Source organism: Varanus komodoensis, unplaced genomic scaffold (genome assembly GCF_004798865.1).
Source record: "Varanus komodoensis strain SLA01 unplaced genomic scaffold, ASM479886v1 scaffold36, whole genome shotgun sequence".
Taxonomy (NCBI): domain Eukaryota; kingdom Metazoa; phylum Chordata; class Lepidosauria; order Squamata; family Varanidae; genus Varanus; species Varanus komodoensis.
In genome coordinates this window covers 9,807,927-9,821,084 of record NW_025335873.1, presented here as the reverse complement: position 1 = coordinate 9,821,084, position 13,158 = coordinate 9,807,927, and the positions used below count along the sequence as shown (strand labels likewise).

General features: G+C 63.3%; 2 protein-coding genes across 2 annotated transcripts; one reads left to right on the top strand and one right to left on the bottom strand.

The window, feature by feature from the left end:
- The first annotated feature begins 90 nt into the window (after nucleotides 1-90).
- On the top strand, nucleotides 91-2,716 carry PAXX (PAXX non-homologous end joining factor). Its single transcript, XM_044440128.1, has 6 exons — nucleotides 91-171; nucleotides 628-683; nucleotides 917-1,107; nucleotides 1,307-1,384; nucleotides 1,820-1,919; nucleotides 2,368-2,716. The coding sequence occupies exons 3-6, from the start codon at nucleotides 936-938 to the stop codon at nucleotides 2,405-2,407; spliced, it is 390 nt and encodes a 129-aa protein (XP_044296063.1). The 5' UTR covers nucleotides 91-171; nucleotides 628-683; nucleotides 917-935; the 3' UTR covers nucleotides 2,408-2,716.
- A 1,444-nt stretch (nucleotides 2,717-4,160) lies between these two features.
- CLIC3 (chloride intracellular channel 3) lies at nucleotides 4,161-8,727 on the bottom strand. Its single transcript, XM_044440031.1, has 6 exons — nucleotides 8,692-8,727; nucleotides 6,817-6,926; nucleotides 6,498-6,623; nucleotides 5,928-6,034; nucleotides 5,069-5,244; nucleotides 4,161-4,322 (listed from the first exon to the last, which is right to left on the bottom strand). The coding sequence occupies exons 1-6, from the start codon at nucleotides 8,725-8,727 to the stop codon at nucleotides 4,161-4,163; spliced, it is 717 nt and encodes a 238-aa protein (XP_044295966.1).
- Nucleotides 8,728-13,158: the final 4,431 nt, after the last annotated feature.

Here is a 13,158-nt window from a genome sequence, read left to right as displayed (position 1 = left end):
GGGCCGGCCCCGGGCGCGCTTCCCGGGGGCGGGGGGGGGCGGGGGGGGCGCGGCCCCGGCCGAGGCGCCCCGCTCCGCCCGCGTCGTCACTCCCGTGTTTCCCCGCACAGCGTCACCAACGGCTGCGCGCTCTGGAGCGGCGACGTCCCTTCGGAGCAGCTGGACCGATACGTGAGTGCGGGACCGGCGCTGCTCCTCCGGCCGCGGCGCCCCTGGCCACGCTTGGGGAGGGGGGCTCTTTCACGCCGAGCTCACTTGCCTGACTGCCCCTGTACCGCGCCTTAAGAGATGGGGGTGAAGTTCGGGACCCCCAGCCTGCAATTCTCCCCCCCCCCCCCGAGAGCGGCCTGCAGCACGACCCCGAAACTCGCTTGCGCGCTTTCGCCGCATGGACACTTGCTTCCAGCTGAACAGACGAGGACGCGGCGCAGAGGAAGGTTTCCGGCCGTGTGCCTTCTGGGCCTCGCCATGCGTGAGCTGCATGAGCGAGCCCCTCTCGAGACCCCAAGAGGGAACGTCACGGCTGCGATGGGGCAGAAGCCAAAACATTTGCTGCAGTGTGAGGCTCTTTCCCAGAAACGTTTCAGCTGCTTGTGCTGACCGGCCTTTGCCTCTCTCTCCCACCAGTTCTCTCCGAGCGAGGTGGCAACTCCGGATGAGGACGACGGCGCTTCTAAGCTCCGGTGGGCCTTCCTTCCTCTTGGCACACTTCCCCCTCCCTCCTCGCCAGGCCTTGATGTGGGTCCAGCGTCAGCCTCTCGGGTCCTCCAGAGGCTTCTTGGCTGTGCAGAGAGAGGCCTGGCCGTCCTGCCTGCCAGTTCCACACCCCCCTTTTTTAAGGACCTGTCCATGGGGCAGCGGTGTGCGCAAGGGGCTGCCCCCCGCCCTTGGCCTCACCGCCCCGTCGCGTCCACAGGGAACTTCTGGGCTGCCAGATGCCCACAATGACTGTCTGCGACAGCAAAGCCACCCTGCAGTTCCGGGACGGCCAGCAGAGCTTGTCAGTTGATCTGCACAAGGCGCCGCTCTCCGAAGCGAGGAAGCAGCTGCAGGCGCTGGTGTTTGGCCTGGTGGCCCAGGTGCACGCGCTGCAGAAGCGCCTGGAAGGTTCCGCTTACGTTTCCCTTCTCTGCTCGTCGGTGGGCTGTGAGGCAGGGGGAAGGGGCTGGGAAGGGGCCGTGTCCGGACTGGAGCTGCTGGCGTTGCAACTTGCTCGCTGGGGGCACTGCCCAATTCCCAGGCCGGACCAAAAGTTTGCTGGAACTGGTGCGGACAGAATAGACCTGGGGGTTTCCTCCCTCTGCAGAGTACGCGGACGCGGCTCCACCGCCCCTCAGTAGCCCTGAGAAGAACCCCGTGTGGAGCCAGAGCCTCTTCGCGCCAGGTAAGAGGCGGCACCCCAGCCGAGCAGCATTTCTGGGCGCTGTTTGACTCTCAGTGGGAAAAGCCAGCCCCTCCCATTTCACTGTGCTGGGGCCCGGAGCACTCAAAAAAGAACCGCATCAGGCAAAGCTGGAGATGTGCCAGCTGCACTGCCCTTCAAAATACGCAAGTTATCTGTCGAGAAAGGCCTCGTTCTGGAGTCTGGTTGGCCTCAGGGGGCAGGTCTCTTGTCAAAGTAAATAGCCGAGCGAGGAAGTGAACTCCAAGCAGAGCGAGGGCAAGCAGCAGCCCTGGGATCTGCGTTCTGGAAAACAGTGCCGATGCCGCCTCCCAGCCGCCCTGCCCTGCCCTGCCCTGCCCTGCCCAGCCCGGCCCCCAGGAGATGGGAGGGCGAGGGGCAGAAACCCCACTTTGGCCCTCTCTCTCCCGCTGGCAGCCGTGAGCTCCCTGAAGTACCCGGGTGGAGCCAGAGGCAGCCAGACAGCGGCCAAGAGGCGGCTGCCTGGGGAATCGCTCATCAACCCGGGATTCAAAAGGTAACTCGGGCCGGCAGCAGGCCTCATGGGCCGCCCGCGTCCCCCTGCGTGTGCTGAGCCCGTGTGCAGGGCCCGCTCCTGCAGCTCGTGTGTGTGGAACGCCTGGGGTGCAGCGGGCAGAGAACGGGGGGCGCGAATGGAAGAGCTGCGGGAGCCCCGACCTCCCCCTCCCCAGCCTCCCACGGAGCCGCTGCTCTGCTGCCAAGCATCCCGCACCCCGGCGGGGCTCGCGGGGGGTGAGGTGCTGGCTGAGCCAGGCTTGAGGGGGGGCTGCAGCTTGCTTGCTTCTGCCCAAGTTTTGGGATCTGGGTTTATCACCCCCCCCCCGCCGTGGCCTGTGGGTGCCCCTCCTGGCCTCCGTTCCGTGGCTCCTGCGACGCCTCACAGCGGGTGCTTGGAGCGTGGGGAAGGGGCTGTGTGCTAACCGGGCTGTTTCACGTTGCTCTAGCAAGAAGCCACCGACGGGGGTAGATTTCGAGGATCCCTGAACGCACCTGGCAGTCTCCAACCTGAACCGCCCAGAGCTGCATCCCGGCTATTTTAACTAGTCCTTTCAAAGCGTGTTTTAGATTTTTTAGTCGAAGGTGGCGCCAGCGGCCCTGGCTGGCGCTTCCAGGCCGTGGTCTTGCACAGACGTAGCAGAGAGGGTGACCCCACGAGGAGGAGCGAGCAGAGGATGCCCCAGGAGGGCCTTCTGCCCGCAGCCTTGTGGGCAGCTTCTGTGCCCCATGCCCCACGCAGACCTTCCCTTTAAATGAAATGTGCCTGTAGCAATAAAATTGATTTTCTCTCCTCTCCATCTGTGTGGTGTCTTGGCCAGATGCTGGACTGCTCTGCCGTGCCCCAAATGAGGCGCACTGGCTTCATGTGAGCCCCCGCACGGTCTCTCTCTTCCCCCCGGCAAGCCCAAGCCCTCGGTGTCTCCCCTCTGGCGTGTGCCGCGCTCTCTGCACGGTTACGCACAAGCCCTGGAAAAGGAGGCGAGCTGTCGCCTGGATTCAGGGCAGACACACAAAAGGACAGACACCCACGTGCAGCTTAGCTGTGAAACCGCCAGGGCCGGGCCCGGGCCTTGCAAACAGAGCTGGAGACGGGATCCTGGGCCTGCAGGGCGCCAGTTTTTCCATCAGGCCTTTTTTCCTCCTGCCCAGTCGCGTTTCCTCTTCTGTCGTGTCTTCAGAGTACAAGACGGGCAGTCCCGTCCACTGGTCCTTTGCACAAATCCTGCCAGAACTGGATGGGCTTTGGCTTCCAAGCAGCACAAGTAGTACAATTTATGCACCTTTCCTTAGCATTTTTAAAAATGTGCAGCATACGGGCCATCTTGGGGAACCCTCAGGCGCTGGAGAGCAGCAGTCGAACAAACAGGAATCTGGGGCTGAATCGTGACCACAACCAGCTTGACCACAACTGGCCCCCATTTGCTTCCTTGCAAGTCCAGCCGGTGAGTCGGTCTCTCGCACACCGGTTTCACGTGTATTCCCACATGTTGATAAATCCAACGTAATAAAGCCACAGGCGTCCTGTTTTTCTTTTTATGGGTTTGTGTTGTGAAAATGTATAATAAAAATCCGTATAATAACAAGTTAGCCGCAGACACTGTTCTGTTCCTAATGCATCACAACATAAGTTTTCAACTTGATTGGTTATGCTACTTGACATTGGGGTGAGGGCGGGACACCCCGAGCGCCTCAGAAGAGGAAGCAGCCTCCCCTGCCATGCACCCCTGGCCCCTGGAGCCCGGCCAGCCAGGAGAAAGCAGGGGCTCCATGCGGACCTCCGGCGCCCCAACAGCCCGACCGAGCCCTTTGCCGTGTGGCTGTCCGTGAGCCCGAGTCCAAGAGCCCCCCGACGGGCCCTTGCTGGGCGCGGGGGGGCGCAGGCGGGAGGGGATGATGGGGATCCTGCACCCCGTCGGGCCATGCTGCCTGCGGGCGCCGCGTCCTCTGCCTGCCCAGCTGGCTGCAGCCGGGGGCTCTGGGGAGGCAAGGCAGTGGCCCCACGGGGCCGGGCCAGTCCGGCACTCGGTGGCCCGGGGCATTCCATCCACGGCCGTCCGTCCCTGCTCCTCCGCAGGTGCGACGCTCCCGAGATGCGAGCAGGTCTCGGAGGAGCACGGCGGGGCCCCTACCCTCACAGCCCGCTCCCCTGCTCGTGGCCCGGCGGGTGAGAAGGGGGCAGAGAGGGGAGGGGTGCCGGGCCGGCTGCCAGCTGCCCCCTCCGGCCCCCTCGAGCCCCGGGCTACTTGAGGGGCCGGACCACCGCGCGGTAGGCCTGAACGATCTCCTCGCTGTTGGGGCAGGTGTACTTGAACTCCTTCGCCTCGGCGGCGCTGGCCAGGTAGCGCCACACGCCCTGCAGCTCCGGTGGGATGCCCGCCCGCCGATAGTGCTGGCACACGACCTGCAGGGGGAGGGCGAGAGCAGAGGGCAGGGGGGGCTTGGCTTTCGCTTGCAAGGAATGAGCAGGGTGCCCTTCGGTTGCGGAGCTTTGTCCTGCAGGCAAGCCTGAGGCCTTGCGGAAAGGGCCGTGTGGGAGAAACACCTTGCCGGCCGCGATCCCCAGAAGAAGCTACTTGTGGGAAGACGGCTGCTTCCGCTCCTCCGTTCGCCTGCTTATTGGAAGCGTGACCTCATGCAGGAGCCTGGAGGCTGGCCACCCCGGCCCAAGCTTCACCCTCCAGCGGCTGTGGATATGAACCCACAGGGGCTAGAAACTTGATTCTCAAAGCAAAATGTACGAACAAACACGAAGGAGGAGGGGCTTTGGTGGCAGGATTCTGTAATAAATGCCGAATCTTCTCATGCCCACCGAACTGTGAACAGCAAGACGCCCTGGAGGCAGCAGGTGGAGAGGGGCCCGGGGAGGGGGAGGGAGCAGGGAAGGCGCCTGCCTGCCTGCAGTTTTTATGCCTAGCAGGATGCAGCGAACGGGGAGGGGGCTGCTGATGGGAGAGGCCCGAGGACACCTGGGCTGCGAAAGAAAGTGGCAGGGAGCGCATGGTCCACGCTGAGGATGCCGGGCTGGGGGAAGGGGCTGGGGCCCCGGCTAGGGCAAGGCTGGCTGGCTGGTCGGGCTGGCTGAGCTCCCCCGGCCCTTCAGAATCCCCCCGCCCCCCGTGGCCGCCGCCTGGCCGAGGCGCAACTCACGTTCACGATGTTGAGCTTGGGCAGGAGGCCGCAGTCGGCAAGGGTCAGCTGGTCGCCATCCAGGAAGCGCCGCCGCGAGACGGCCAGGTGGGGGTCCCGCGCCAGCTCATAGTCCAGGGGGGTGTTCAGGTAGTGGTCTAGCTTCAGGAGGGCCTTGAAGAGATGCCGCTGCAGGACTGCAAGGGAAACGCCGAACAGGCTGCTCTCTTGCGGCCGAGAACATCCTCCTGCGACGCTCGACTGGCGCCATCCCGACGCCTGTGCCACAGATCCCCCAGCCGGGCAGCTGCCGGCCAGAGCTGGAAAGCCGTCCTGGTGCCTTTCCTGATGACGCAGAGGGTCCTTGCAAGCGGGACGCAAGCCCCCGAGCTGCAAGTTCCGACTTACGTTTGCACCGCCGGAGCGCACATCGCCCCACGAAGGTACCGAACCTTTGGGGAGCCGTGCAGCACAGAAGCATAGAAGCTGAGCGAGTCGGAAGGAGCCTCCCAGGTCATCCAGTCTGACCCCCAGCTCCAGCTGGCTCCTCTCATGACATGCCCACCATGCGCGTGTCCAGCCTGTCCTTGAACACCCTCGCCGTGGGGCCTTCCGCCACCTCCAAGGGAAGCCCATTCCACACCCTGGGGGTCCTAACTGTCAGGAAGGCCTTCCTGGCACCCGAAGGTGAAATCAAAACTTGCAAAGCTCAGACACGGCAGACATTTTGGGCTTCGGTGCCCATCAGCTCCGCCAGCACCACCGATGGCCAGGACGGCCGGGGGCCACCACCCAGCTCCCCTCTGGGCACGTGATCGATCTAGACTGTGCGCGTTTTCCCAGCTCCTGGGCCAAGCGCGGTGCTCCCCGCACACTGTACCTTCATCCTGAGCAGGCACTGGGTTCTTGATGTAGGCGGAGAAGCGGTGGAACACGTCGTTCCCCGCCAGGCTGGACTCCTTGTATCTGGGGACCAGGCTCGGGAAACTGCGGGACGGACAGAGAGACGCCGGTGAGCGGCAGCCACGGGGCTGTCCCTCCGCACAGGCAGGCAGGAGAAACACGACAGGCGCTTTATTCCCTCATCTGAGCAGGCAAAGGGTTTTGCCCTGAAAGAGGATCCGGGGGCGAGGAGAGGAAGGCCCCCTCAGCACTGCCTGGGGATCTTTCTGCAAAATGGGCGCAATGAGGCCGACCTCTCACAAGCAGAATCCTGGCTGCGATTCCCCACCCCTTGCCTTTTCCTGGCTGCCTTTCAGCTCTGCACCAAGTACCAAAGACCCTCTGGATACAGGCTGCTGGACATGCCTCAATTCCCACCTTTCTTTTTGCACAAGCAGGGGTGTGAATTTCCTTAAAATTGAGCACCAAGTGTGCTTGTGTCTGCACAGCACCTCTGCACACGCTTTCCAGCACAGTTTTGCCCCCACGGAGACCGCCGGGTGCTCACTTGGGCGGGCCCAGCGTCTCCTCCAGGAACTCCTCGATCGCGGTGGTGTCGGTCTTGGGCTCCCCGTCGAACAGCAGCACCGGCAGCTGCGCTCCCGGGGCAAAATCCTTCAGCACATCCAGGGACCTGCAAAGGCACAGGACGAAGGGCTGTCAGATCCCGCCTTCTCTTTCCCGGCTCTCCGGCGCCAACAGCATGGCTGCTCCGCCCCAGAGAAAGCCACCTGCCGGCAGCCTTGAACGCAGCTGCGTCGCGGTCCCCTTCGCACGGCTCTGGTCCCTCATGTGCCCGGGACTGCCGACCCCGTGACGGGCCTCACCTCTTGGTATCCACCGTGGTCAGAGTGAAGGGGACTCCTTTGAGGAGCAGGATCATGAAGAGTCGCTGGCAGAAGGGGCAGTGCCCGATGGTCTCGCCATCGCCGCTTGCCTGGGGAGGGGAGAGGGGCTGTAAGAGGGGCCTGAGGCAGCATCCTGGGCCGGAAGGCCAGCAGTCCGGAAGCAGCTGGCTCCTCTCCCCAGGGAGCCCTAGGAAGTGCCGCTCAGGGGCCAGGGGACGCCGGCAGCATCCCAATCACCCTTAGCAGACCTCCCGGCATCCTTTGCGGGGAGGAACAGCCCGGAGAGCTGAGCAGCTGTCGAGCCCAGAAGTGCTGGCAATGCTGGCGCGGCGAGGGTGGGCTGCTGGAGACCCCCCGGAAGGGCTGGGCAACAGCTCCCAGGCGCCCTGAGCAGCGAGTCACCGGTGAGGCATCAGGGGAGTCGGAGGCCTAACATCCAGCGGCTGCATTCTCTTTGAAATCGGTCCTACCTCTGCAAAATGCTTCCAGAGTCTTATTCTGTCTTACGCCAAGCTGGAGGCTCTCTCTTTTTTGACAGAGCAAATACAGAGGTCAACTCAGAGCTCGCTTTGGTGTTGCAGGGGGTTTCCCGGAAGGTGAGCTGGCTGGGGGCTTCTCTGGTTCCCACGACTGTTTCTCGCTGCTTTCCAGAGGAGCGCATCCTGAGCCCCTGCAGCGGCGCACCTGCGCACCGTTTGGCACACTGACGGCGGCCCCCTTGGACCCCGAGCGGCTGCCCGGCGGTGAGGCGTTGTGCAGCGCCACGGGAGCCAGGCAGGAATGCGGCGCTCCGGCGTTCCATGCGCGGGCGGGGTGCACTCACGCAGCCGGGGTGCCGGCCGCAGCCCGAGGCTTGGCGGGGCGCCATGTGAGCGAAACCCGAGTGGGCGCGGCGCCTGTGCTCACACATCAGAGCGCAGCGGAGGGTGCGGGAGGCTCGCTCGGGAGGCCCATGTGCAGGTGTGGGTGCCCGGCTGCAGCTGGTGCGCCCGAGGGCCGGGCTGAGTGCTGCATCTTGCGCCAAACCGAGCCAGAGCTGCCCTTGGCGCACGGGAGGAGGAGGGACTCTCTGCTCAAACACACAGAAACACACAGGAGGACACAGAAAACCAGGACTCGCCTCCGGGCCATCTCTGATGCAGGGCTGCCTTACCTGAGCCAGCCGGGGCTGATGGGCATTGTAATCCTTTCAAACGCACTCAGTGGCTTTCGCTGGGGCCTTACCTTGCGGGGATGTTGGTAGGAATTTAGCGGGTTCGGGGGCCCAGGCTGGACAAGGACCCTGTTGCAGGTGCTACTTTTATCAAGAGGTGCTGGGTTAGGAATAATTATGTCTCTCAGTATCATAGGAGGCCTTGCCCAGCTGCGTCCCACCTCCACCCGAAAATGACACTCGGAACAGCGAATGACAACAAGAACAAGATGAAAACAAAGCTCAGTTAAAACAGCTGGAAGAACGAATAAATTAAAAGCGCAATTCAGAAAACACAGCGATGAAAGAATCAAGCAGCCGGCCAACCCAGTCATGAAAGGAAAGATGAAAGCCCGCTTCAGAGGGATGCCACCCAACGGATCGCGTCCCCGCAGCTCGGACGGAACGGAAGGGGCCGGGCTGCTCTCCCCTTTCTGCCACCCTTTCCGGGTTCTTCGGAGCAAGTGCATCATCATGGATCTTTTAGGACCGATTCAGGACCTTGCCTGGGGGGGGGGGGGCTTGTATGTGGCCCAGAAGTCCCACTGCCGAATGTGCCTGGCACGACGGGGGGGGGGGCTCGGACCGGGAGCAGCTTGCTGGACAAAGCCCTGCCTGGCACGCCCTGCGCCCCCCAGGCCACCCCCAGCCCCAGCTCTCACCTTGACGAACAGCTGGAGCTTGGAGATTTCCGCCATCCGTGCTCAGGCTCAGGCAGACACGGGCAGATCCCCGCCACTCTTCCTCCGCCTGTTTTATAGTCGCACACACCCTTCCCAGAGCTTCACCTGCAGCATTCCTGCCCTCTCCGCCCCGTCTCGGCAGCCACCCTCCCCGGGGAGCTCCCTCTGCGGAAGAGTGCTGTGTGACCTGGCAGGCAGCGGCCGCCCTGCTCGGAAAAGAGGCGCGCATCCCTGCTGGCGTCGCCATAAACATTCCCACTCGCGGAGCGAAAACGCCGGTCCCACGGCACTGGCTTGGCAGCCGCAGCCGCCAGACGGAAGTGTGAGGAAAACGGGGACAGGGGCCCGAGTTGACTCAGGAACTTGGCAAGAACAGTGTGCAGAAATTGTCGGCGTTACGCTCCTGAAGACGCACGAGCATAATCGAACATACACATTAAAAGACGTGCTTGGCGAGGCCTCTTTCACTCCCTGCTGGAAGGAGCAGTCATGAAGGTCCACAACAGACAGAAAAGCTGAGATCAAAAGACACAATACCCCCACCACCAAAAAAACACCCACTCCGACTTCCCCTTTCAACTTTAGCTATGGGGTGCTACAGAAAGGAGTGAATGCTTATTAGAGAAGTTTGAAAACGGGACATTTCTGGATGAATCGCTTGCAACAGCCCTCTTTGCTCGCAGTTCCAGGCCAAGCGGGAGAGCTTGGCCAACCCAACTCCGGAGAGGCCGGGCCAGGGCACCGCCGCTCTTCCCGCGCAGAAATGCGCTTTCACCCAGCCCTCTTGGGCTCCCACTGCCGACCGAGCGGGCGAGTCCCACAGCTCCGGGAATGCGAACATGACATCTCTTTGCAGGCCTGCAAGTCAGCCAACCGACCTTTGAAAGCCCGGCATCAAAAAGCACAGCCGCTCAAAATCCTCTGCGCGCCCGACGCTCACCAGAAATTCTCCACCAGGAACATCCACCCTTCAAAGCAACCGCCAGGCACGGTTCGGTTATGATGTTTTTATTAAAACAGTAATTATTTTCACATTTTATCTGTCTGCTTTCCATGTTGCTTCTTCTGCTAGCAATGTACAGGTCCCTGTCAGGTCCCGCCGATGGCCGCTGTGCCCACACAAAATGACACGGCCAGGAGGGCGCCGGCTCGCTCGAAAAGCTGATCCACACATTGGGAATTTGGGGGCGGCTTTAAGGGGAAGAAAGCCTGGAGTGCCAAGGCAGGACTCCTCGCTCGTTCGCATGCAGACCTTCGGGGCGCATCCCCAGGAGGGCCGAGGGCAAATCGCAACCTGCGTAAGCGGCAGCACCTGAGCTGTCCAGGTGAGCGTCGATTTGGGGTCCCTCCTGCACAAGACCCGCCTCTGTGCATGCATTTGGCCTTTCCCTCATGTTTCTCTCTCACGCCTTGGGTCGACCAAGGTTGTCCATACCCTGATCGTAGGCACACATACAATCACGCACGCACACTCACACCCCTACACAAAATAAATAAGAACATTGTGCTTGCTAAATGGTGAAGATAAATAAAACGTATGCCCCAAATCCTCAGACTAGAGTTCGTAACAAACGTGTCTTGCGGCTCTCCCAACACTCAATTTGGCCGAGTTTATAAAGCGTGTGGGAAGAGTCCTCTGTTGGCACTTCGCCTGCCTAGTCTGACTGGCGGTCCCGGGCAGAGAAAGCCGGGGGGGGGGGTCCTTCCCCATCACTTGAACCTTTTAGCTCGTGATTCTGCAGGTGAACCAGGACCCTCTGCATGCACAGACTGCCGTTCCACCGGCTGCTGGGCCCAGAACCGCCCTACCCAGATGGCCAGGCGCTTGCGCCCCCTTCCCGGAATTCCCTAGTCTGACGGGTGCTGCTCATCAGTTTCGGGTGGGGGTCATTCCTCACACCTCTTGCCTCTTCTCTGAAGCAAAGCGGTCAAGGACTGAACCGGGACTCTCCTGCGTGCGAGGCGTGGGCTGTCCCTTCGCCCTTCTCCCTCCGCAAGTCCCTCAAAGGCTGCCACAAAGAGGAAGGCCAAGAGCTCTTCCTGCGGACGCCGGAGTGCAGGACATGGAATAGTCCATTCAAGCTGCCACAGCCCAGAGTCAGGCTAGACATCAGGAGACGCTCCCTCACCGTCGGAGCAGCACGACCGTGGGACCGGCTGCCTGGAGAGGTGGGGGGCTCCCCCACACTGGAGGAGGCATTCAAGAAGGAACTGGACAGCCTATGAGTGGGATGGCGGAACGTGGCGTCCTGCAATGGCAGGGGGTGGGCTAGATGGCCTTCATGGACCCCTCCGACTCGACTATTCTATGACTCTATGAACTCTGGGCCCTGGGGCAGAGACACCGTTGCCCCTCCAATGGCAGCCAGAAACATGCTTCACCCAAGCTATCGGGGACGCGCAAGCCCTATAAATTGGGGCTTGCGTTGCCCCCGTGATGTGCGTATCTGGGTTTTCTTCTAGGCAAATTCCCTCCGCACGCGGCCTTTCTGCTGCGTCCTTGGATCGGGAGCGCCCGATCGGTTCCCTCACACGAGATGCCGCTACTCTGCCCTCCCAGTGGAGGCTGCTCACAAACAGAGATGCAACGGGGAACCTCCTCCATGGACCGGCTCGGAGGAGCTTGGCTCTACAGAAGCCGTCGGGATCTTTGCAAAGCGAAGCACCGGCTGCCGCATGCCGACTGACCCCCTGTGGCGCCCTGCTGGGGACACCCATTCACCTTCGAGGGCAGGTAAAGCCCAGGACAGGTTGCGACTGAGCCGTCCTTCACACGCGGCAGATTCCAGCCTCGGCCCAGTCGGCAAGACCGAGGGGCAGGCGGTGGGAAAGACGGCCTGCTTGAGACGCCAGGCGGCTGCCGCCCGTCAGAGCAGGAAAGATTAGTCAGAGCATTCGAAATGGGGCGCCGAAAAGAGAGGGGGGAAGCGAACACGCCAAGCCGGCTGCGAGGCACCCCCTGCGCTGGAGCGGCTGAAAAGGCCAGGAGGACGTGCTGGAAGCCGGAAGGCATCGTGCAGCCGCGGCAAAAGCCCCGAACCAGTGTGCCCCCCCCCCAAGGTTGCCGCAGCTTCAGCCCCACTGTGGGGCAACAACGGCAGGATGCCGTGGCAGAGGGATGGGTCGAGGGGCGACCTGCCAACTGCTTCGTTGGGGACCCCGGCCGGTCGGGGGGCTGCCCCGGCCAGAAGCCAGCCTGCCCCCTCCCATCACGGCTGGGCTTGGCCTGGCCCACCCGGCCGCCCCCCCGGAAATGGGATGAGGGGCAGGGCAGACGAGGTGGCGAGCGGAGCTGGGGGCGCATCCGGGCAGCGGGCAGCGGTGCTGGGGAGCCGGGCAGGGGCGTGCAGATGCTGGTCGCTCAGAGAGCCCTTGGCTGCTTGGGCACAACCCCCTGAAGCACAGGGGGAGCGAGGGGGATATGGGGGGGGCGAGGGGCCCATCGTCCTCCTCGGCGCGCCTGTCCGGCCTTCCCTGCACATTCCTGCTCTTGGAAGGCCCCACAGAGGGTGCATTTTCAGTGCTCTCAGCCGTGAGGACTAGTAGCATTAGCGATTGGGTTTTTAAAAGAAGAATGCTAGTGATCAGAATAAGAATAGGGAGGAGCAGCGGTTAGCGTTTCTTGATCGGCTGGTTTTAGACATAGCAGAAAAACCGGGGTGGCGTAGAGGAAGCAGGCGGCGAACCGACACGCGCCCCCCCACGCCCTCGCTCAGGCCGCGCCCAGCGGGTTTAGCGACATCTCCGAACACCGTGAGCGGCTGCGCCGAGAGAGGAGGGCGAGGGAGGAGGGAGGCCGTGGGAAGCTCCTCTCGCGTGCTGCCACGCACGGCACAGCACAGCGCGGCGCATCCCCCCCCCCGGCCTCCTGCCCCACACCCCTCCGTGGAGTCCGCAGGGGCGAGTCCGCAGGCAAGCCGCTCCTTTGCCTCCCTGGCTCCGGGCAGGCCTCGCAGAAGCCCGGCGGGCGAGGAGACCTCCAACCAGAAAGGGCCCAGCCGTGCAGGGGCGCCAGGGTCCTCTGGGGCTCGCGTGCCCCACGGCTCAGGGGCTCCAGGGCCGACGAGCAGCGCCTCTCCCTTGCAAAGCGTCCGCCAGAGGGCAGTGGGCGGTGTCCCAGGCGCGGGAACGCGGCTCCGGTCCACAAGGCCCCACAGGCCCCACGGCGCTCCTGCCTCCGCACTGTCCGCGCTCGGATCCTGGCCGACGTCCCTCACGGGCCACTGAGGACCGCGCAACAGCGGCCCCAAACCTCCTCCAGTCCGGCCGGGCCGCTCCGCTCCGCTCCGCACGAGGGCAAGCCGCCGAGGGCAGGCAGGCAGGCAGGGCGCGGCGGGGCCCCTGCCAGCCAGCGCTGAGGGACGTCCGGCGGCAGGGCCCACGGAGGCGGGTCTGTGCCCGCTGGACGCCGGGGCGCTGCATCCCGCCGGTCCTCAGCACAGCGTG